The 25,187-nt window shown below is 42.4% G+C and overlaps 1 protein-coding gene across 2 annotated transcripts in view; it reads left to right on the forward strand.

Moving 5' to 3' along the window:
• ARSK (arylsulfatase family member K) overlaps window positions 1-24,915 on the forward strand; it is a 139,868-nt gene extending 114,953 nt beyond the window's left edge. The window contains exons 8-9 of one of the 2 annotated variants that reach the window (XM_073541155.1): window positions 24,098-24,181; window positions 24,539-24,672. In XM_073541155.1, coding sequence (XP_073397256.1) covers window positions 24,098-24,180 — 83 coding nt within the window. In that variant the 3' untranslated portion in view covers window position 24,181; window positions 24,539-24,672. Of the gene's footprint in view, window positions 1-24,097; window positions 24,182-24,538 lie in introns of both variants that reach the window. The other variant, XM_073541069.1, reaches the window with a different exon arrangement.
• The last annotated feature ends 272 nt before the right edge of the window (window positions 24,916-25,187 follow it).

The following is a 25,187-nucleotide window of genomic DNA, read 5'->3' on the forward strand; positions in this document are numbered from 1 at the left end:
AGGGGGAACTTAAATTAAGTTGTTTTCTATTTTTTATGCTTTAGGCTAGATTCTTACCCCATTATTTCTTGCATTTACAATGCAGGGTTTTTTTGTTTCCTCTAACAGTATGAGCTTGTAGCATCCTGTTGCCATACACTTGCATTGCAAAAATTGAAACTTATGGGCGCCAATGCAAAATCTTTAAAAAGTTCCCCAATTATAACAGGTCTTTAATAGTATAGTCCTTCTCATATGGGAAAAAGAGACAATTTGCCCACTGCCCAAGCTCTAAGGCCTGTGTGCCCGCTACACGCACCATAGCTACAGCGCTTTTTGGCAAAGATACTGTTCCTCAAAAGGTTTGAAAAATGAGACAGATTCAGTTTCTCATTCCTGTAAAAAAAGAAAAAAAGATACTAATGAAAATTTGGCAGACAGGGAAAATTTGCAGCTCTATTAACCTATCCATTTGAAACCACTTTGTATGTTAGTGACCAGGCCAATTTTTTCAGTTCTGACCAATGTCAATTTAATAACAAGAGGTAATAACTTTGGAGCACTTCAACGGAGCCCAGTGATTCGGAGATTGTTTTTGTGACATATTGTACTTCATGATGATGGTAAAATTTGGTTGATATTATTTGCATTTATTTGTCAAAATATAGTAAATTTGGTGAAAATTTGGAACTTTCACAATTTTCAAATGTTTAATTCTTATGCCCTTAAACCAGAGAGTTATGTAGAAATAGTTAATAAATAACATTTACCACATGCCTATTTACATCTGCACAATTTTATTTTGTTAGGAAGTTAAAAGGGTTAAAAGTTGATCAATAAGTTCCAATTTTTCCAAAACCATTTTTTTACGGACCACATCACATTTTTAGTGATTTTGGTGGGGGGAGCTTATATGACAGAAAATACCCAAAAGTGACACCATTATAAAACTTACCCCTCAAAGTCCTCAAAACCACATTCAGGAATTGTATTAACCCTTAAGATAATTCACAGGCATTATACAATGTGGAAGGAAAAAATGAACATTTTTCTTTTTTCACAAAAATTTTATTTTAGCCCTATTTTTTTTATTTTCACAAAGGTAACATGAGATAATGGACCTCAAAATTTGCATTTTCTTCTGAGTATACCCCACATTTGGTGAAAGCTACTGCTTGGGATATGGCAGGGCTCGGAAGGGAAGGAGCACCGTTTAACTTTTTGAATGCAAAAGTGTTTAGAAACAAGAACAGGCACAATGTCTAGCTTGGAGAGCCCCTGATGTACCTAAACAGTGGAAACCCCCCCACAAGTGACCCCGTTTTGTAAATTAGAGCCCTCAAGGTATGCATCAAGATGTGTGGTGAGCACCTTGAAACCCCAGGTGCTTCACAGAAGTTTATAATGTACAGTGAATACAGAAAGCTTTAAGACCCCATTAAATTTTTCACATTTTGTTTCATTGCAGCCATTTGGTAAATTAAAAAAAGTTCACTTTTTTCTAATTAATGCACACTCCGCACCAACCAGCTGATGCATCAGGTGACCTTTTAAGGATGGTGGGAGTGGTCACCACCCATATTAGCAGAACTAACAGCAATGCAATTACCCCAGCAGGTCAGCGGGGGGAAAACTGACATTAACTCCCAATGGTCTGAAAGGAAAAAAGTTTTAATCTGCCACAGATTCAAAAATGGATTGTGACAGTACCCCCCTTTCAATGAGGGGCCTCTGGACCCTCAACACTGGACCTCACCAGAAAAGAACCTATGGTGAGGATGCCTCGATCCACCAGAGTTCACCTCTTCAGTCACCTGACTCTCAGGTCTATGGCAAACTGATGGAAGTGACAATAACGTATGCTCCGGAGGTGCCACAAATTTCCTGAGTGCCTACCTGGGAAATGAGTTGTGAACCTGAATTACTGGAGATAACTCCAGTTGGAAAGTCCCCGGGCTGAGAATGGCTGACACCCGATAGGGCCTGATCACCCGAGAACTCCAGACCCTGGCAGCACACTTTCACCGGATGTTTTTGGTGGACACCCACACATACTCATCCACACACAGGTCCAGACCTCAACGCTTATTGCCACACACACGTTTGCCACAAGATGGTGTACTCTTCGAGGAACCGACAGCAGAGGCGTCCTCCTGTGTCACCACACTCACACCCCCACAATGCTCAGAGGGAACCACCACACTTCTCTGACCCCTCCTCCTAAGAGGACTCCAACACACAGGGTTAGCTTATAGAGAGGGTTGAGACTTACCCCTACTCCCTGGCAGCACCTAGGCTAGCCCCATTGGAAAAGAAGGGGATGGTTGTAGAAAGATGGCAGAGACAGTAGCCCCCGGGCAGCAGCCCTCACATGACTGATCCCAGCTGACTACTTCTCTGGACCGCAATCTATGACTGGGTTGTATTTTTTCAACCAAGGGAGTCCTAAAACGATGGGTGTTGGCATTCCCCCCAACACGTAGCATGACAGGGACTTTTCATTATGAGTCCCTATATGCCGGTGTATATCATCTATGACTTGGGTCACCCTACCCTGGCTGAGTGAGACAGAGTCAATGGCCTGGACGCATAGAGGTTTTGCTAGCATTCTATACCTCAGGCGATGGGTCTGGACAAAGTGAGCATCCACCAGATCGACACCTGCTCCACTGTCCATAAGCACCGGTATACCCACAGTTACCCCGCCAACCACCACTTCAGCAGACAGGATACGCGGAGGGGAAAAAATGGAGGAAATATACATTCTCTGGTCGCCTCCCTCCACACGACCAGGGGGACGCAGCTTCTTAGATGGTACTGTTTTGGAGCAAGCTGTGCAGACTCCGATAAAATGCCCAATGTGCACACAGAAAAAAACATGCCCCCCACCACGGAGAACCGCAGAAACTCCTCCCACCTGCATGGGTTCGTCTGCCTGCACTGGTGTGTCCTACTCCCTAGCAAGGACAACAGTAGGCACATTTGTTGTAGGCCTCTCCCTGAGGCATCTATCCACCCAGATAGCAAGGGACATGGCGGCCCCCAACGACTTGGGGGCGGCGTACTGCACCAGAGTATCCTGCAACCTTGGGGACAGACCCTGTAACAAATGACTCCTAAGGGCAGGGTCATTCCACGTCATGTTAGGGGCCCACCTTCTGAACTCTGAGCAGTACTCCTCAGCTGGCCGGCCCCCCCTACTTGATCTTACATAGTCGGGATTCCGCCAGGGAGACGCCATCAGGATCTCTATAAACAAGCGCTAGAGCCACAGAAAACTCATCCACTGACTGTAGAGATGGTGAATCAGCTGGCAGGGAGAAGGCCCAGGATTGGGGATCACCCTTAAGAAGAGATATGATGATTCCCACCCGTTGTTCCTCACTCCCTGCTGAATGAGGGCGGAGCCTGAAGTACAACTTGCAGGTCTCCAGAAAAACAAAAATTTATCTCTCCCTCCAGAAAACCTGTCAGGGAGAGATATCTTGGGTTCTGGTTGAGCCTGCACCTGAGCCGAGGCCCAGAACCCCACCAACTGCTGCAGCTGCTGCACCACCTGACCACGCAGCACCTTAAACACATCGGTGAGGGTCTGAAGCAGTTGGGCAAAGACCTGCATTTGGTCCATGGCTCACCAGAAAAAAAATGTGTTGGTTGGTTATAATGTCACGAAGTGACTGTCCTAGCGTGACACGACCCAATGATTGGTCAGTCACCGAACGGCAAAACACACAAGGGAACACCAGGGACACAATAACAGCGGTAGGCCCTGTCGATAGGGAATGGGGGAATGGACACCTCCTGCACTCACCTATGGATGTGCCCTGATCTCCCTATCGACCCAATATGGGTTCTTTCACCCCATTGCCGACGAGGACACCTAATCCCTCACTTGCCCTGCTCTTATCTCTATGTAGGGAATTGGCAGGTGAGCACACTGGTACCACTGCTGTACTAATATAACATAAAGGAAAGACAGACACCAAAAGGGAATGGGGAACAAAAAAAATCACTTAATTTTCTCTGCTGCAATGCACAGCACAGCAGAGTAAGGCACCAGATCACAGCATTCAGCTGAAGCACCACTGCAATGCAATTACACCAGCAGGCCAGTGGGGGGGACACTGACATTAACCCCCAATGGCCTGAAAGTAAAAAAGTTTTAATCTGCCACAGATCCAAAAATGGATCGTGACACAGTGCTTGTCAGACTAAATGAGAATCATGAGGTCAAAGGAACTGGCCAAGGAGCTCAGAGACAGAATTGTGGCAAGTCACAGATCTGGCCAAGGTTACAAAAGAATTTCTCCCGTACGTGAGGTTCCTAAGAGCACAGTGGACTCCATAATCCTTAAATGGAAGAAGTTTAGGACCACCAGAAGTCTTCCTAGACCTGGCCATCCAGCCAAACTGAGCAATCATGGGAGAAGAGCCTTGATGAGAGAGGTAAAGAACCCCAAGATCACTGTGGCTGAGCTCCACAGATGCAGTAAGGAGATGGGAGAAAGTTCCACAAAGTCAACTATCACTGCAGCCCTCCACCAGTTGGGCTTTTATGGCAGAGTGGCCCTATGGAAGTCTCTCCTCAGTGCAAGACTTATGAAAGCCCACATAGAGTTTGCTAAAAAACACATGAAGGACTCCCAGACTATGATAAATAAGATTCTCTAGTCTGATGAGACAGAGAACTTTTTGGTGATAATTCTAAGCGGTATGTGTGGAGAAAACCAGGCACTGCTCATCACCTGCCCAATACAATCCCAACAGTGACACATGGTGGTGGCAGCATCATGCTAAGGAGGAGTTTTTCCGCTGCAGAGACAGGACAACTGGTTGCAATTGAAGGAAACATGAATGCGGTCAAGTACAGAGATATCCTGGATGAAAACCTCTTCCAGAGTACTCTGGACCTCAGACTTGACTGAAGGATCAACATCCAACAAGTCAATGACCCTAAGCACACAGCTAAAATAACAAAGGAGTGGCTTCAGAACACCTCTGTGCCCATTCTTGACTGGCCCAGCCAGAGCCCTGACCTAAACCCAATTGAGCATCTCTGGAGAGACATGAAAATGGCTGTCCACCAACGTTCACCATCCAACCTGACAGAACTGAAGATCTGCAAGGAAGAATGGCAGAGGATCCCCAAAATCCACATGTGAAAAACTTGTTGCATCATTCCCAAGAAGACTCATGGCTGTACTAGCTCAAAAGGGTTCTTCTACTCAAAACTGAGCAAAGGCTCTGAATAATTATGGCCATGTGATTTTTCAGTTTTTCTTTTTTTTAATAAATTTGCAAAAATGTCTAAATTGCTGTTTTTTTCAGTCAAGATGGGGTGCAGAGTGTACATTAATGATGAGGAAAAAAAGAACTTTTTTGAATTTACCAAATGGCTGCAATGAAACAAAGAGTGAAACATTTAAAGGTGTCTGAATTCTTTCCGTACCCACTGTAGAGAAGTGAAAAAAAAAAAAAAAAAATCACAATTTTCTTACAAAAATGTTCTTTTAGCCCCCAATTGTTTATTCTCAATACACTGATACCCCATATGTGGTCGAAAACTACTTTTAAGGTACAACATAGAAGGGTAGAAGCACCACAATGGAGATCAGATTTTGGGAAAATGGTTTGAGGGTGCCATGTCACATTGCAGAGCCCCCCAAGGTGCAAGAACAACAGAAACTACCCATACATGACATCATTTTACAAAATAAACCTCTCAATTAATTTATCTAGGGGTATAGTGTGCATGTTGACACCACAAGTGTCTCACAGAAATTTATACCTTTGGGTGGTAAAGAAAGAATGATTACATTTATCTGCTAAAAAAATTCCCAAATTTTAAATGTTTATAAGTGCTAATAAGAAAAAATGCTATTGATAATATATGAGGTCATCGTTTTTATACCATGATTGTTCTTTATTATGTTTTCTTAATACATTTCTTGCCCCATTTGTGGCCTTATTATTTCTATTTTCATTTACCAAGATATATATTTTTATATCCTCTAACAAGCCATTGGTCTCATCCTTTTACCTTCACCTGCCAGGACCTTCCTAATATTATGCTCCAGCCAGACAAGCTCATTGTCCACCACTAGCTGAATATTGCAGTGCTACTGATTTCACCTTTTGGCTCCATCTGTTGGAGCTTTTTGTCATACCCTCACAAGCATCATCTACCCAAATTCCCCGGCTTCTGGTTACTACCGAGCTTCTTGCCTCTTTATTCCTTATTTTGCCTGTGTTAGACAGTACGCTGGTCATTTGCTCGCATACCTGTGCATGCGCCGGTCACGTCATGCCCTGCCTGCTATCAGCTGCTTTGCTCAGCTCCTCTTCCAGTGCCGATCGTCCTGGACACATTGTACGCACCGGTAACTATTTAATTATGATTCCTTATTTATATGCTCCTTTCCCCACCAGTCATCACTTCCCCCTGACGAAGCTGCACTTGCAGTGATACGCGTGGGGCTTCGCCACACCCCTGTTCATCCATACCACCACTATCTGCTTTCCTCCTTCGGCTTGAAGCCACATCGGCTCACAGGGACCTTCGTTTCAGGTGCCTGAATATCAGGTCTTGTTGACCTTGGGCGTTATTCTTCACATGGTCCCAGCCCAGCTGATGTATGCATCCTCTCCTTTGAGCTGATCTGGGCAACCAGAGTTTTTTTTCTCCCCAACCTTGGGTTGTTTTGTGCCTTAGGAGTTTTACCTGGCTTGGGTCACTTTTCTCATCTGTGGAGACGCCCACATTTGATCTTTTGTGAGTACTTGTGTTTTATTTATGGCCATATACTCATATTCTGATGATTACCATGCTTAAACTATGATGTTTATTCATGTTACTCTGCTAACTCTTGCCTGTATTGCTTATTGCACTGTTGATAGTATTTTGTGTGATTGCTATGATAGTCTACACTTGGCATCTTATGCTTATTGCCTGATGAACTTTTCATGGACACAGGGGTGGTGTATTTCACTTTTCAATGCTTTTTTATGTTTTTTGTGCTTTGGTGTAATAAAGTTGCATATCAAATGTTTGATTTAGGTGTGTGCATTCCATTTGTTTTGACCCTTTGACCCTTTCCCCTTTTTCCACACTTCCAGGAAAGCGCTCCATGCAACAACAAAAAACCCTGTTTGGGAGAGAAGAATAGACAAATCGCAGCGCCCTAAGTGCGTAAACACAATATTGTAGTCTTTAAAGGGTGCACAATTTTATGCACTCACCTGATAGAAGACTAATATGGCTTTAGATTGTGTATCCTCAAAAATCCTTCCTTCTGAGATACTTCTCAATAGACAGGGCTTGCAGCTTGCCTTGGGTGGATCCAAGTGAAAGAGCCAGATTCAGGCCCACACCGGATGAGTAAATCAAGAAAGGCACATCTAGCCCATGAATGGCAGCGCTTCCCAGGACTCACATCCAAAGATGATATTTCATATTTTTTTATTTGATAGGCTAAAAAAAGAGGAGATACAACGCGTTTCGGATACAGTGTATATCCTTCATCAGGTACATAAAACACAGTACAAATCCTAATAGTATAAAATTCTACTATACTATTAGGATTTGTGCTGTGTTTTTATGATACCTGATGAAGGATATATACTGTATCCGAAACGCATTGTATCTCCTCTTTTTTAACCTATCAGATAAAAAAATATGAAATATCATCTTTGGATGTGAGTTCTGGGAAGCGCTGCCATTCATGACTGGATGTGTCTTTCAGGAAAGTGCTCCATGGAACACATGCAGTCCAAGTGAGGAGCGCTCCTGGAAGTGTATGTGCCTGTGGAAAAGAGTGCATGCTCACCGTCCAGGCCTGGCACGGGTTTAAGGAGCAAAAGAGGGAGGAAGAGATGAATTCCATGAATCCAACCTCAATCAAATACCCATAGATGGCCACCCAGCCTACGTAATAATCAGCACAGAAAAAATATAATAATAACCTGAAACCATATATACGGTATACAAATACATATCTATAGAAACAGGCAAACAGAAACATATTGAACAAAGAATGGGGGACACATTTATCTTATGGATAAGGTTAGAGAAATTCATGGTGACTAAAAAAAGAATAAAAACATCTTCAAATAAAAAAGGGGAAGCCTGTCTTGAGTGATAAAAGTGCCAATATGAGGATATAAGTGTAGATGTCCCTATATTTAGAAGGTAGTGCAAGGATAATGCAAAAAATAAAAGTAATGCTAAGGAACTTTAATGTTGTGATTAATTTTTCATTGTGGATTATTACAAGGCTGGTTGTATACTTATGGTTATTTGATTGAGATTGGATTCTCTGCATTCATCTGTCCCTCCCTCTTTTGCTCCTTAACCCCTTAACCCCCAAGGGTGGTTTGCACGTTCATGACCGGGCCAATTTTGACAATTCTGACCACTGTCCCTTTATGAGGTAATAACTCTGGAACGCTTCCATGAATCCCGGTGATTCTGACACTGTTTTCTCGTGACATATTGTACTTCATGATAGTGTTAAAATTTCATTCATATAACTTGTGTTTATTTGTGAAAAAAACAGAAATTTGGCAAAAATTTTGAAAATTTTGCAATTTTCCGACTTTGAATTTTTATGCCCTTAAATCACAGAGATACGGCACACAAAAAACTTAAGTAACATTTCCCACATGTTTACATTACATCAGCACAATTTTGGAACCAAAATTTTTTTTGTTAGGAAGTTATAAGGGTTAAAAGTTGACCAGTGATTTCTCATTTTTGCAACACCATTTTATTTTTTACGGCCCACATCACATTTGAAGTCACTTTGAGGGGTCTATATGATAGAAAATACCCAAAAGTGACACCATTCTAAAAACTGCACCCCATAAGGTGCTCAAAACCACATTCAAGAAGTTTATTAACCCTTCAGGTGTGTCACAGGAATTTTTTGAATATTTAAAAAAAAATGAACATTTAACTTTTTTTCACAAAAAAAATAATTTAGGTTCAATTATTTTTATTTTACCAAGCGTAAAAGGAGAAATTGGACTGCAAAAGTTATTGTGCAATTTGTCCTGAGTACGCTGATACCTGATATGTGGGGGGGAACCACTGTTTCGGAGCATGACAGAGCTCAGAAGGGAAGGAGCGCCGTTTGACTTTTTCAATGCAAAATTGGCTGGAATTCAGATCGGATGCCATGTCATGTTTGGAGAGCCCCTGATGTACCTAAACAGTGGAAACTGCCCAAAAGTGACCCCATTTTGGAAACTAGACCCCCAAGGAACTTATCTAGATATGTGGTGAGAACTTTGAACCCACAAGGGCTTCACAGAAGTTTATAACATACAGCGGTACAATTAAAAAAATCATATTTTTTCCTCAAAAATGATCTTTTCACCCCCAATTTTTATTTTCCCAAGGGTAACAGGACCCTAAAAGTTATTGTGCAATTTGTCTTGAGTACGCTGATACCCCATATGTGGGTGTAAACGACTATTTGGGCGCATGGCAGAGCTCGGAAGGGAAGCAGCGCCATTTGACGTTTTTAGCTGGAATTGAGATCGGACACCATGTCGCGTTTGGAATGCTCCTGATGTACCTAAACAGTGGAATCCCCCCACAAGTGACCCCATTTTGGAAACTAGACCCCCTAAGGAACTTATCTAGATGTGTGGTGAGCACTTTGAACCCCCCAGTGCTTCACAGAAGTTTATAACGCCCGGGCGTGAAAATAAAAAAATCATATTTTTTCCACAAACATGATCATTTAGTCCCCAATTTTATATTTTCCCAAGGGTACCAGGAGAAATTGGACCCCAAAAGTTGTTGTCCAATTTGTCCTGAGTACGCTGATACCTCATATGTGGGAGAAAACTACTGTATGGGCACACGTCCGGGCTCGGAAGGGAAGTAGTGATGTTTTGGAATGCAGACTTTGATGGAATGGTCTGCGGGTGTCATGTGCATTTGGAGAGCCTCTGATGTGCCTAAACTATTGAAACTCCCCACACGTGACCCCATTTTGGAAACTAGACCCCCACGGAACTTATCTAGATGTGTGGTGAGCACTTTGAACCCCCAAGTGCTTCACAGAAGTTTATAACGCCCAGGCGTGAAAATAAAAAAATCATATTTTTTTTCCACAAAAATGATATTTTTGCCCCCAATTTTTTATTTTCCTAAGGGCAACAGGAGAAATAGAACCCCAAAAGTTGTTTTGCAATTTGTCCTGAGTAGGCTGATACCCCATATGTGGGGGTAAAACACTGTTTGGGCGCATGGCAGAGCTTGGAAGGGAAGGAGCATCATTTGACTTATTCAACACAGAATTGGCTGGAATTGAGACCAGACGCCATGTTGCGTTTGGAGAGCACCTGATGTGCCCAAACAGTGGAAACCCCCAATTCTAACTCCAACCTTAACCCCAACCTTAACCCCCAATTCTAACTCCAACCTTAACCTCCAACCTTAACCTTAACCCCAACCCAAGCTGTCACACGCTTAAAGACGCTTTTTATTGTAAAAATAGTTTTTGCACCACCACATATTGAGAGCTATAATTTTTCCATATTTTGACCCACTGAGTCATGTGAGGTCTTATTTTTTGCGGGACGAGTTGACGCTTTTATTGTTATCATGTTCGGGCACGTGACATTTTTGATCGCTTTTTATTCCGATTTTTGGGACGCAGAATGAACAAAAACCAGAGTTTCATGAATTTCTTTTGGGTGGTGCGTTTACACCGTTCCGCGTGCGGTAAAATTGATAAAGCGGTTTTATTCTTCGGATTAGTACGGTTACAGAAATACCTCGTTTATGTCATTTGTTTATGTTTTGGCGCTTTTATGCAATAAAAACAATTTTATATAAAAAATAATTTTTGCATAGCTTTATTCTGCGAGCTATAACTTTTTTATTTTTTCTCTGATGCTGCATCATGGCTCGTTTTTTGCGAGACAAGATGACATTTTCAGCGGTACCATGGATATTTATATGCGTCTTTTTGAGAGCAAATTATTGCACTTTTTGTTCGGTGGTATGATAATAAAACATTATTTTTTGCTTCGTTTTTTATTTTTTAAGGGGTTCGCTAAGGGGGTTAACTAATGGGACAGTTTTGGGGCAGGTTGTTATGTGTACTTTTATTGTTTTTTTTTTATTTCCTAAAAATGAATTTATTAGGGAATATTTTTTTTTTAATTTATTTAGCGATTTTTTTTAAAATTATTTTTACACTTTTTTTAAAATTTATTAGGTTGTCCCAGGGGGGACATCACTGTCCTGTGACAGATCGCTGATCTGTCACATCACAGATCACTGTGACAGATCAGAGATCTGTCACAGGCATTGAAGAAGACTTCCTCTTGCCTGTGCTTTGCAGGCACTGAGGAAGCCAGCTCCTTGCAGGCCCCCGAATATCCCCGTCACCATCTTGGATTCGGGGACCTGCAGGGAAGGAGACCCCCGCAGCAGCGCTGCACATTGCGCTGCTGTGGGGGGCTCAGGGAAGCACAGAGGGAGCCACCTCCCTGCTGATGCTTCCCTTTAACCCCCGGTACACCTCGATCGTGTTTGATCGTGGTGTGCAAGGGGTTAACATGTCGGGGGTGGTCCGTGACTGCCCCTGACACATTGTGCCGGGTGTCAGCTGTGATAATCAGCTGACACCCGCCCGCGATCAGCGGCACTCACCACGTGGGCACCACTGATCGCTATGACGTAATTAAGTCCCGGGGCACATGGACGGGATAGTACGTCACATGGCAGTAAGGGGTTAATACTGACTGCAGAAGGTCTCGGCAGTTTGCTTTCCAGACTTCTTCCTGGTCCTTCTGACTCTAGGACCCAATGGTAACCATCCCCTGGTTCTAGTTGACGCAACTGGACCGGGGTGTTTATAAATCCCAGCTTGCTTCTGGGAGTTGCCGGTGACATTTCCATTTCCTCCTGTTGAGGTTTGGAGCTATAGCAGTCGACTATCTTCCTCCTTGGTGTTGCTGGAGGACATCTGTGTTATATCTCTGAGTCTTCCCAAGATAAGTGTTCCCCTTGTTTGTCTACCCCTGCTGTCTTTTGTGGTAGTGGGGATTGACTAGTGCTCATCCTGTCCTTCCCTATGCAGGGCTTACCGCCATGGTAAGGCAGGGATTAGCTTTCTGCTCGATGATAGGTGCAGAAGCTATAAAAGGATGCTTATGGCAGACAGGGTGATGTTAGACCTGCCTAGGGGTCTCCACTCTCTAGGCAACTCCTTAATCTACTCCCCTGATGAGTCCGTGATTGGACGAAACGCGTCGGAAGACACTGTACATTTATTGAGGCAAAAAGATGTCACCCATTTCCATGGACTCCTAGTCTATCTGATGTTGAAGCGCTGGTTTCTGGGCAATATGGGTGAGAGCCAACTGGTTTCTTTGTGAACTGTTGGAGCACTGTTTTATATGTGTATCAGGTTAAATTGATCACACTGCACCATTATATATAGAAAATCGTTATTTACTGATAATCTGTAGGAATGCCCATTGATTTCTAAATGGGGTGGCATGGTTCCGTTGTTTAATTAGTATCTTATACATTTGAGAGTACATATGATGTGTTTTCTATTAGTGCCTCAATGCTGCTGCTATATATATGTTGTGTTGGTCTGTGTTTGTAGCCATATAAATAGACACTGGAGAGTGTTGTTGTGGCCTTTTTTCTAATGCATCACTGGATGTTTTTTGAACATATTAGCCTTTTGTCTTAGGATTTACTTTCTTATATCCTAGACCTCTCACTAATAGATTGGGCTAATTAATTGGCATCATTGGTGGTCAATAGAATATGTATGATAATTCTTATAGACCACATTGTGTTGGTTAGGAACTCTATAAGAGGTCTTCGTGGTGCTGTTTTACAGACCTGTCTGTTTAAATAAGATTTTTATATTTGTCCTGCACTTTGCGTCTTTGCTTGGGTGTTTTCTTATCTGGGTTCATTTAATATTTTCTGTGTCTGTCTCACATTTTAGATTGTGATTGAATAAATGTTAAGTTTTATGGTATCCATATGCTAGTTTTCTATCATTCTGGATATTCATTCCTGCTGAATTTATGGGTCTCCACTTTCCCCTTTCCTAGTGTTTGGTTCCTTTCCCCTTATCCCTTTGTGTTGCACTTAGTCTTTCCTACACTGTGTGTGCCAACTACTATTATTTTTTTTTTCTATTTTGTTAACCATGCTTTATCGGTAATGAATATGGTATATTCCATGTAATGCATTACATTACCGAGCTGGTGTCTCAGATGATGTCATACATTTTAATGCATTGATTTAGCTTTAATGAAACTCGTGTCTGTATTTGCCATGAAATGTTAGGTAAAATGCGTTTTCATAGTAACTATAAGATACAACATGTGGCTGCGAATAGATATATTATGATGTGCAAATAGAAAAAAAGAAAATCTGAAATATTATTTAAAAAAATACTTCTTACAGTGGGGAAAAAAGTATTTAGTCAGCCACCAATTGTGCAAGTTCTCCTACTTAAAAAGATGAGAGAGGCCTGTAATTGACATCTTAGGTAGACCACAACTATGAGAGTCAAAATGAGAAAACAAATCCAGAAAATCACCTTGTCTAATTTGGCAAGATTTATTTTGTAAATTATGGTGGAAAATAAGTATTTGGTCATTAGCAAAAGTTCATCTCAATATTTTGTTAAATATCCTTTGTTGGCAATGACAGAGGTCAGACGTCTTCGGTAAGTCTTCACAAGGTTGGCACACACTGTTGGTGGTATGTTGCCCCATTCCTCCATGCTCCATGCAGATCTCATCTAGAGCAGTGATGTTTTGGGCTTGTCGCTGGGCAACGCGGACTTTCAAATCCTTCCAAATGTTTTCTATGGGGTTGAGATCTGGAGACTGGCTAGGCCACTCCAGGACCCTCATATGCTTCTTACAATGCCACTCCTTCGTTACTCTGGCTGTGTGCTTGGGATCATTATCCTGCTGAAAGACCCATCCACATTTCATCTTCTATGCCCTTGCTGATGTGTCAGAGATCTGACACTAGATAGTGATGTCCCCCACTGGGACAATGTAATAAAGTAAAAAAAAAAAAAATAAAAACACTTGTGAAAATAATTCCTAAATAAAAAAAAAATTCCCTAATAAATTCTTTTTTTTCTAAATAAAAAACACAAAACAATAAAAGTACCCATATTTAGTATCGCCATGTCCGTAACGACCAGCCCTATAAAACTGTCCCACTAGTTAACCCCTTTAGTGAACCCCTTCAAAAAAAAACCAAAGCAAAAAACAATGCTTTATCAACATACTGCCAAACAAAAAGTGCAATAATGCGTGATCAAAAAGACAGATATGAATAAACATGGTACTGCATCTTGTACCGCACAAAAATCGAGCTGCCACACAGCGTCATCAGCAATTTTTTATATAAAATTGTTTTTATTGTATAAAAGCGCCAAAACATAAAAAATGATATAAATGAGGTGGGTCCAGTGGGTCCTCGTCTAATGTCTATGTAGTAGTGCAAGGGCCAAATGTGTCCCACTATGCAACTCAGCGACCCTGTACAGACTGAGAGGCCCCTTTAAGGATTGACGTTAATTGGTGCTGGTTGCACCCAGCAAATATGAGGCACTGTTTTGCATCCCTAAGAGGACAATGGACCTTACATGGCAGTCAAGGACAATGACATCTGTAGTAGCCACCCATGGATGGCCATATTTGATTGTTTTTCCTCTCCTCCTAGTTTTGTTTACACCCGTTGGTGTGTCCCCTGCTGGTTCACGGGACCAGGATCCAAGGGGTTAATAGCAATGGACTCCGGATGTGGCTGCTGGACTGTATGCTCCTGAACTTTGCCCCACTTCCACCCTTGGACTAGCTCCATGTTTACAAAAGCAGCCCACCACCGTTAAAAGGGCCTGTGATCTGCTTAAAGGAAGGAAGAGGAGATTTTTTTCAAAAGGACTGTCAGGTCTGAAAGAGGCCCACTTCAAATGCCCAGCCAAAACAACACTACGTGGGCCTTATAAACTGTGTTCTTTATTTTGCCCAAGTTGCCATGGCAGGGGACGGCCATGTTTAAGGAAGGGGGAGTGTAAGGAGGTGGCCGGTCCCCTCAGTTGTGCCCTCTCCACCTTACTTTGACCCCTCATGCACTTTATTGTATTATGTTGAGCTGTGTTTGTCTGATCCTAATGTAATGTATATGTTGTATTTGTATTGTAATGTAATTGTAATGTGTATGTTCCCTTTAAATGCCAATGTGTTAATTGTATTCACTGCTGCTTTAATATATTTAGGGACAGTGAATAGTAATGTTGGGGGCTGGACTTGCAGCCACGAGGAGAGGATACGTTGACCCGTGATTTCAAGATGGGGCACTGCCAGACCCCCTGAATGGGAGAGGTCTGCTGCTCCAGACCAAGGAACAGACAAAAGGGTTAAGGATGGCAACATCGGCCTCAGGACGGGCCCCCGCTTCTGAAGGGATTATCCCGGCGCGTGGAATCTTTGACTGCTGCAGCTGCTGCGGGTGCGGTTGGGGAGCGTGACAGGGAGAGAGTAGGAAAACCAGTATTGTTCTCATGCCCTTCTTATTCTGCCTTACCACTGTTCATTAAATAAAGAATTATTTTAATAAATAAACCTTATACAAACTTGCGCTAATAGGGTGTGTCCTGATTAGGTAGGAGATATCTTGTTAGGAGGTCTGTTACCTTTACTGAAGCTTAATATGGCGAGCCAGGAGAGACAGAAGTCCAGGTCCTTCCCAGAGATACTCCCCGGCACAGCGCTGTATATAGTTGCTGGAGCTAAAGGGTGCTACCTCCTAGCATACCGCCGTCCCGGCCGGTGACTGGCGTGCAGCTGGAGGTATGTATCGGCAGGCTGTACAGATACCAGCCGCCGCTTACAAAAACATGCCTGCAAGGTCCGAGAACGCTGAAGGACCTTGCGTGACGTCACAGTCACGTGAGAAGTCACGTGACAGGCAGAAAAAACGCTATGGAGCGCTGAAGGGGCCAGAATACAATGGTAGATCCTACGCGTTACGGAATTCACTGATTCCTTCTTCAGGGATGGCCCCTTGGAACAAGAATAACCCTTATATAGCCTCCAGTATATATCCTCTAATAACAAAACATCATATTAGGCATTAAAAGCAAATAGCTCAATTTCGCTGATTAGACCATTTGGGATCAGAGTATTTAATTCAAATATCCATTTGCTTTCTGCCCTGGACATTTGGTGGATAAAATTGCCTTTCCTCATGCTTCTTTTAACAATTTGAATCCCAGTCACCTTAGTGTCCCTTAAAGAGCTCCCATGATGTGTGAGATAATGATTAGAAAGGCATTAGTTCTTTGAAAACATTGGAACAGCTTCTCATAAAAGAGATGAGGGACCTATGGGAGATTGCTACATTGGAAAGATATATTTCCAGGGACATTATCCCTAAGGGATTGGTTGTATACAAACCCCTTTCGGGGGATATTGGTGATGGGGACACTTTAGTGGAATGGGACAGTATGTTCCATGACTTTTTCAAAAAAGCAGTATCTTTTATCATTAAAAAAAGAAAAGATGGTTTGATTAAGATCAGGGATGAAATTTCTAGCTTATTTGAAGCTATAAAAGTATACGAAAAACATCCTGATATAATACATCTCTCCGCTAGTATAAGGAGAAGAATACATGTAAAGGAAAAGGAGATCATAGAAAGGAAAAAAAAGAAATTTGGGAGAGATTTTGATAATTATCCAGGCAATCATTATCATTTGACACGTTGGCATCATTCCACTAACTGTAGTACTGATTCTCACATTGAGGAGAGCCATGTCTATCCCAGACCTTTTAACCCGTTGGTGACCCTTGATGAAGTACATGGACAGGAAAATTCTTCTATTCTATCCTCTAGGGAAAGATTTTCGATCCATTTAACCTCTGGTATGGATGATATCAATGCCAATAATGGACAGGAGTTAGCCCACACACAATGTGGGGATTCAAATGTAGAGAATATACAACTCGGGGAGACAGCGGTAACCGCATCAACACCGGTACCCGCTATTCCCATTCAAAATAGATTTTCTCCTCTTGTAAGTACAGCGAACTACCCTTCTACTTCTAATAACAACCCCAATCAATTGCCCCTAGCCCCGAATAAGGGTAATTTGCTCACAAAGAATAAACCCAAAACTAAACAAAGCCATTTACCGTTTTTTCAGGTGGGTCCAAGAAAATACGGCAGAGGGGATGTAGGGGCGGGAAATCTACCAAAAAAAAGAACAAACAGCAAACACCAGAGGACCAAGTAAGCCATTCAGAACAAAAAAATTTCAACCTCAGTGATTACAGTTTAAATGATAATGAGAAAGGCCTACTGAGTAAAGGTCTCAAGTTTGCACCTAGTGTGGGTTTTAATAAATTTCAGGCCTTTATAGGTATCAAAACTTTTATGAGGAGATTAGCTATAAAAAAATTCTATATGAAAAAAAGAGTGACTTCTAGCGATGTCACGAATCCTCTCGAAATCATAGACCCTTATCAACATACCGGTCTAAAAAAGAAATCTAATTTCAACCCAATTCAAGAATACTCAGAAGCCTTTGAGGCATTTCAGAACAACGTGATACAGGACATCAGGAGCATATCTGATAAAAGATGCAGAAAATTTAGGTATAATTTATCTGGTAGAGAACGGTCAGCTATTAAACGGCTCCAGACAAACCATGCGATCACAATAAGACCGGCTGACAAAGGGGGTAGTATAGTGATCTTGAATACTTCTGATTACGAGGAGGAGTCTTTAAGGATACTGTCTGATTCTCGTACTTATGAATTATTGGACAGTGATCCTTCAGTAAGGTATCTTGCAGAAATGCAGGTCCTCATTAAACGTGGTCTTGATAAGGGGTATATAAAAAAAGAGGAATTTGATTTTATTAATACCACTCACCCTAGGATACCATATTTTTATTATATCCCAAAAATCCATAAGAATTTGATCAAACCCCCTGGCCGACCAATAATATCGGCCATTGGTGGCCTTACAGCTAATCTCTCGAAATTTGTGGATTACCACTTACAGCAATTAGTCCCTGCTCTTCCAGCCTACCTGAAGGACACCACTCATGTTTTACAGGTTTTAAACAATATAGAATGGAAGGACCATTTTATCTTAGGGACTTTAGATATAACTTCCCTCTACACAGTTATTGAACATGAAAAGGGTTGCAAATCTGCAGAATTCTTTATGTCTGAAGCTAAAAGCTTACCTAGCGACCAAATCGCTTTTATTGTTGATTGTATTTATTTTATACTCACCCACAACTACTTTCACTATGGAGCGGACTACTACTCCCAGAAGTGGGGGACCGCTATGGGTACCAGATTCGCGCCCAGTTATGCAAATCTGTATGTCGGGAAGTGGGAACATGAAACCATCTTTCCCGAGGGCAGGCTGCGCGCGAATCTGGTACTCTGGCACCGCTTCATAGACGATATTGTTTTTATTTGGTCTGGTGGGCCTACTCTTTTAATTGATTTTATTGACGAATTGAATAAAAATTGTTATTTTTTTTAAATTTACTGCAACGACAAGTCTCACGGAGATTAACTTTTTAGACTTAAAATTTTTTATTGAGGACAACACTATCCAGACACGATTATTTCATAAACCCACTGATTCAAACAATTACATTTCATTAGAAAGTTGCCATCTCCCAAGTTGGCTTCTGAATATCCCAAAGAGCCAGTTTATACGGGCCCATAGAAACTGCTCCAAGTCACAGGACTATTTAACTGAAGCTGAAACTCTAATTAAAAAATTCTGCCAAAAAGGATATGATACCCAAGCCCTGCGAGCCACCAGGGAATATATTGGGAACATACCGAGGGAACAATTCCTCAGACATAAAATAAAAAATAAAGAAAACCCCATTATAGATGAGGTTCCCATCATCACTCAGTTTAATTCAAATAGCCATATTTTCAGAAACATTGTAAATAAACACTGGGGTATTTTGAAAAATGATAAAATCATAGGGGAAGCTTTACCAGCTTGCCCTAGGTTTGTCTTTAGAAGGGCAAACAATTTGAGTAACCTGGTAGCCCCCTCTATTTCTATACCAACACCAGGCCCCAATTCTCATTTACATCAGCAACTAAATGGTTTTTTTCCCTGCAAAAAATGCGCATCTTGCAAAAAATTAGGCAGTAAAAAACAACTCTCGATTGTGAATAAGTCCATGGAGATTCAGATCCGTGATTTCATCACCTGTGACACGAAGGGGGTGATATATTGTATCACATGTCCATGTGATAAATTATATATAGGAAGAACTATACGTCCCCTAAATGTTAGAATTGGGGAACATTTACGTAATATCTGTAATAAATTCACAGGTCACCCCCTTTCTAATCATTATCTCACACATCATGGGAGCTCTTTAAGGGACACTAAGGTGACTGGGATTCAAATTGTTAAAAGAAGCATGAGGAAAGGCAATTTTATCCACCAAATGTCCAGGGCAGAAAGCAAATGGATATTTGAATTAAATACTCTGATCCCAAATGGTCTAAACAGCGAAATTGAGCTATTTGCTTTTAATGCCTAATATGATGTTTTGTTATTAGAGGATATATACTGGAGGCTATATAAGGGTTATTCTTGTTCCAGGGGGCCATCCCTGAAGAAGGAATCAGTGAATTCCGTAACGCGTAGGATCTACTATTGTATTCTGGCCCCTTCAGCGCTCCATAGCGTTTTTTCTGCCTGTCACGTGACTTCTCACGTGACTGTGACGTCACGCAAGGTCCTTCAGCGTTCTCGGACCTTGCAGGCATGTTTTTGTAAGTGGCGGTTGGTATCTGTACAGCCTGCCGATACATACCTCCAGCTGCACGCCAGTCACCGGCCGGGACGGCGGTATGCTAGGAGGTAGCACCCTTTAGCTCCAGCAACTATATACAGCGCTGTGCCGGGGAGTATCGCTGGGAAGGACCTGGACTTCTGTCTCTCCTGGCTCGCCATATTAAGCTTCAGTAAAGGTAACAGACCTCCTCACAAGATATCTCCTACCTAATCAGGACACACCCTATTAGCGCAAATTTGTATAAGGTTTATTTATTATTATTTTCATAGAGACAATTTGAGTGGCTGGTTGTTCTAATACTTGCTGCTTTGTGTCCTGGAGTTGCACGCTTTTGCGCCATTGGTGTATATATATATATATATATATATATATATATATATATATATATACAAAGAATTATTTTCCCTGTTGGACAACAGCTGCCTTTGTGAGCTTCAAATCACCTGTACAGCTGTGGCCAGAAGAGAAGATAGCCTGTGGGGAAGGGCTGTGTTGATCTCATCTGTATATGTACAAGGAACCGGGGGTACTCACTGACTGTGTGCTCAGTGGACTCTGTCTATGTACTGTGTCTTTAAATAACCCAGCTACAACTACCGCCCCGGTGGACTTTGTTACACGTGTGTTTATTGCCTAGTCCCTGTTTCCCATTTAGTTTATTCCTCTCTGTCAGTATCCTCCTCCCTATTGTTGGTTGGTGCTTTTGTATGATAGAGAGTTTCTCTTATCCCTGTTTTGTGTTGTGTTTCTTGTTCACATTACAATTCTGTCCCAGGCTCCATGTTGTGGGGGAGGGGACAAACCAGGGATTAACAGGAGCATAGTGAAGTTGGAAATTCGGACCTCTCTATATTCAAGAGTACCCCCAGGACAGGGATAGTTAGGGTCTCAGTTCTAGGGACAGTTTGAGACCCCTGCTACCTAAAATCGTCACAGCATGACGCCGCAGCCTCAGGGAGTTAATTGTGGCAAAATTTTGGTGTGATAAAGCATATCAAGCTGTATCCATTTCTTGGAAAAGTCACATCTATGTTATCAAATCTTGGGTAAATGTTATTTTAAATATCTTTTCAGAATACATTCTCCTGCACGTGAATACATTTCCTACGGTGGCTTACATTTCTCTCACTCCCCGAGACCCACAAACAGACATGGTGGTGGAGTCGGCATACTCCTGTCCCCACAATGCACTTTCCAGGTCATCCCCCCAGTTCCATCACTCTCATTCCCTTCTTTTGATGTCCACACCGTCAGGCTCTTTTGTCCCCTCTCCCTCAGAGTAGCGGTCATATACCGGCCCCCAGGCTCACCCACCCACTTCCTTGACCACTTTTCAGCCTGGCTGCCGCACTTCCTGTCCTCAGAACTTTCAACCCTTATCCTGGGAGACTTCAACATCCCCATTAACAGCCCTACTTCTAAATCTGCATCCCAGCTTCTATCACTAACCACCTCTCTAGGCCTCTCGCAGCTTTCAACCTCTGAGACACACAAGGACAGTAACACCCTTGATCTGGTCTTTGTCCACCTCTGCTCAATTTCCCACCTAAATAACTCACCGCTTCCACTCTCTGACCACAACATTCTCTCCTTCACGCTCACAAATCCTCACCCACCCCAGCTCACTCCTACCTACCACACAGTCAGAAATCTACAAGCCATTAACCCTCAGACACTTTCAGACTCCCTACACTCATCACTGTCTCCAATCTCCTCTTTTTCCTGTCCTAACCTGGCTGTTCATCACTACAACAACACTCTTAGAAGCACCCTTGACCAAGTAGCTCCCCTCACCCTCAGAACCTCCAAGCACAGAGTAAAACAGCCTTGGCTCACATCGCAAACTAAACTTCTCCAGCGATGCTCTAGGAGTGCTGAACTCCTATGGAGAAAAACCCGCACACCAGAAGACTTCATCCACTTCACATTTATGTTAAGAACCTACAACTCTGCCCTTCACCTCGCCAAACAGACCTACTTCACCACCCTGATCTCCTCACTAGCCAACAACCCCAAGAAACTTTTTGACACTTTTCACTCCCTCCTCAGGCCAAAAGCACAAGCCCCTATCACTGACATTTGTGCTGATGACCTGGCCTCCCACTTTACAGAAAAAATAGATAATATCCGTCACGAATTCTGCTCCCAACCACCAAGTGCTGTGACTCCCATCCCTTCCTGCATCTCCCCTGGCTCACTTTCCACATTTGATCCCATCACAGAAGAAGAAGTCTCCAGACCCCACTCTTCTTCTGGTCCGACTACATGCACTACCGCTCCCATTCCCTCACATCTCCTCCAGTCTCTCTCTCCAGTCGTCACAACCCACCTAACTACAATCTTTAATCTCTCCCTCTCCTCTGGCATTTTCCCATCCTCCTTCAAACACGCCATCGTTACTCCATTACTAAAGAAACCTGCTCTCGACACATCCTGCACAAACATCTACAGACCAGTCTCCAATCTCCCCTTCATCTCTAAACTTTTGAAGCGCCTTGTCTACTCCCGCCTTACCCGTTACCTCTCCACTCACTCCCTTCTAGACCCTTCACAGTCCGGCTTCTGCCCCCTACATTCGACTGAAACTGCACTCATCAAAGTGACAAATGACCTTCTGACAGCAAAATATAATGGTCACCACTCTGTGCTCATTCTTCTTGACCTATCTGCAGCTTTCGATACTGTTGACCACCATCTCCTACTCTCTAGGCTCCAGTCACTAGGCATTAAGGACACTGCTCTCTCCTGGTTCTCTTCCTATCTCTCTGACCGCTCCTTCAGTGTTTTGTTCTCTGGCTCCACTTCATCTTCTCTTCCTCTTGCTGTCGGGGAACCTCAGGGCTCAGTCCTTGGCCCCCTTCTCTTCTCTCTGTACACAGCCCCAATTGGACAGACCATCAGCAGATTTGGCTTTCAGTACCATCTTTATGCTGATGACACACAACTATACACGTCATTCCCCGACCTTACCCCCTCTGTACTACAGAACGCCAGTGACTGTCTGTCCGCAGTCTCCAATATCATGTCCACTCTCTATCTGAAACTCAACCTCTCCAAAACTGAACTTCTTCTGCTCCCGCCATCTACTAACCTCCCTAAATCTGACATTTCCCTCTCCGTGAGTGGCACCACAATAACACCCCGGCCGCAGGCACGCTGTCAGGGTGTTGTTTGACACCAATCTCTCCTTCACATCCCATATACAGTTTCTTGACCGCTCTTGCCGCTTACACCTAAAGAACATCTCTAGAATCCGCCCTTTTCTCACCATGGAAACGCCAAAAACCCTCACTGTAGCATTGATCTACTCCCGGCTGGATTACTGCAACGCTCTATTAATTGGCCTCCCCGTCACTCGACTATCCCCTCTCCAGTCCATACTTAATGCAGCAGCCAGGGTTGTCCATCTGGCTAATCGGTACTCGGACGTGTCCGCTCTTCGTCAGTCATTACACTGGCTGCCCATTCATTATAGGATCCACTTCAAAGTACTTGTTCTCATTCACAAAGCTCTCCACGGTGCGGCAACCCCCAACATCTCCTCCCTCATTTCTGTCTATCAGCCTAGCCGATCGCTGCGCTCTGCAAACGACTTTCGACTAACCTCTGCACTAATCCGTACCTCCCACTCCCGACTCCAAGACTTCTCCCGTGCTGCTCCTATCCTATGGAATGCTCTACCCCAAGAAATTAGGACTAACCACAATTTGCGCAGTTTTAGGCGCTCTCTCAAAACACATTTGTTCAGAGCTGCTTATCACGTTCACTAATCAAAGTCATTCTATGTGTAAGGGTGCGTGTGTAGCCCATTCACTATCTCCATCCATCTTTCACTCCCTCAAGATGGCTGGACCATCATTATAAATACACCATTGTAAATACACCCCTGTACTCTGTATCTCCCCCACTTCATTGTAGATTGTAAGCTCTCACGAGCAGGGTCATCTTATTTCGTCTTATTTTGCTCTAATTATTGTATTATTAATGTTGTTACTTATGACTTGTGTTTTGAAACTGTTAAACTGTAAAGCGCTGCGGAATATCTTGGCGCTATATAAATAAAGATTATTATTATTATAATGTCTTTAGCTATTTTATGACTTGTATCCTGCATTTTCATTAGGTTTCCCTCTGCAGGCTTTATCTTTTAATTTGCAATTTGTTTTTTAACTGTTGGGAATAGACTTGCTGCTAAGATCTCTCCCATACAAATAAAAATGGATTTCTCCTTTTCATTACATTTTTAGCACACAGAGAGAAGCATAATGAGAATGGAGGAAATTATACACCAGTACTGAGCAGTGTAGATGTGAATCCAGCTATGGGATGAGGTAAAAGACTTGGTAGAAAACTCACCTCCATCTTTCTATGTTTCCCTCTGCCTTTTTGCGCACTATGCTAGCCACAACTCCTCCCCGTCCCTTCTACATAGAGTATAATAGTAGCTGTGACCTGACAACTCACTTTCCTGGCTGTCTGTTTTTTGATGAACATGAGAGCTTGCGGCTATTTTTTTTCAAAGTGAATGATGAGCTCAGGAAAAATTACCATGCAAATGGTGAAAGATGCAGAATTTGCAGATAAGATATATTACAAAGTTATTTATATTTGCCTATTCTATTGATTTATGCAAAGATTGCTGAACGTAATTATTTTTATTAACCTCCCTTATTCTAATGCATTTTCAGATCTTTTAAAGGACCCAGATGAGCTGAACAACGTTGCAGCACAGTTTACACAGATTGTCTCTTCTATGGACAAGAAACTTCACTCAATTTTAGACTATAAGGAAGTCTCTGCCATGGTGCATCAATACAATAAGCAATCATTTTCCAGCTGGAAAGAAAGTGTGGAAAGGAATTACACAAATGTAATTTCTAACCTGCGGTGGCATTTGGATTGGAGCTTGAGACCCAAGGACTATGAACTGGCAATAGACAGGTGGCTAAAAAATTTGAACAATGCAATTCCCAAAACCGATTAAGAATCTCACAATTTATTCCACACAAAGAAAAATGAGTGTTAAATAGAAATTCTTGTGTTGTAATAATAATACAGTAAAACACTTTCTTTTTTTTCTGTAAGCAACCAAAAGAGCATATTCTGTGTATAATTTGAAAAACATTTTTTTTTTAAGTAAAACTTGTCAGAAGCCGGCCTTGCTTTACAAAAAATATATGGCATATGAAAAGGATGGCAAATTACATACAGCAAGGTCATAAAAATGTCAAATGTAAAATTAGCACTGCAGCTATCCCCTATTTAATTCACTATCCTGCCATGCCACAGACACAACAGATCTGCAGCTGGTTATGGCCACTATCTCTACTACCTGTG

This window comes from Dendrobates tinctorius, unplaced genomic scaffold (assembly GCF_039654945.1).
Source record: "Dendrobates tinctorius isolate UK_male_01 unplaced genomic scaffold, ASM3965494v1 ptg000003l, whole genome shotgun sequence".
Taxonomy (NCBI): Eukaryota; Metazoa; Chordata; class Amphibia; order Anura; family Dendrobatidae; genus Dendrobates; species Dendrobates tinctorius.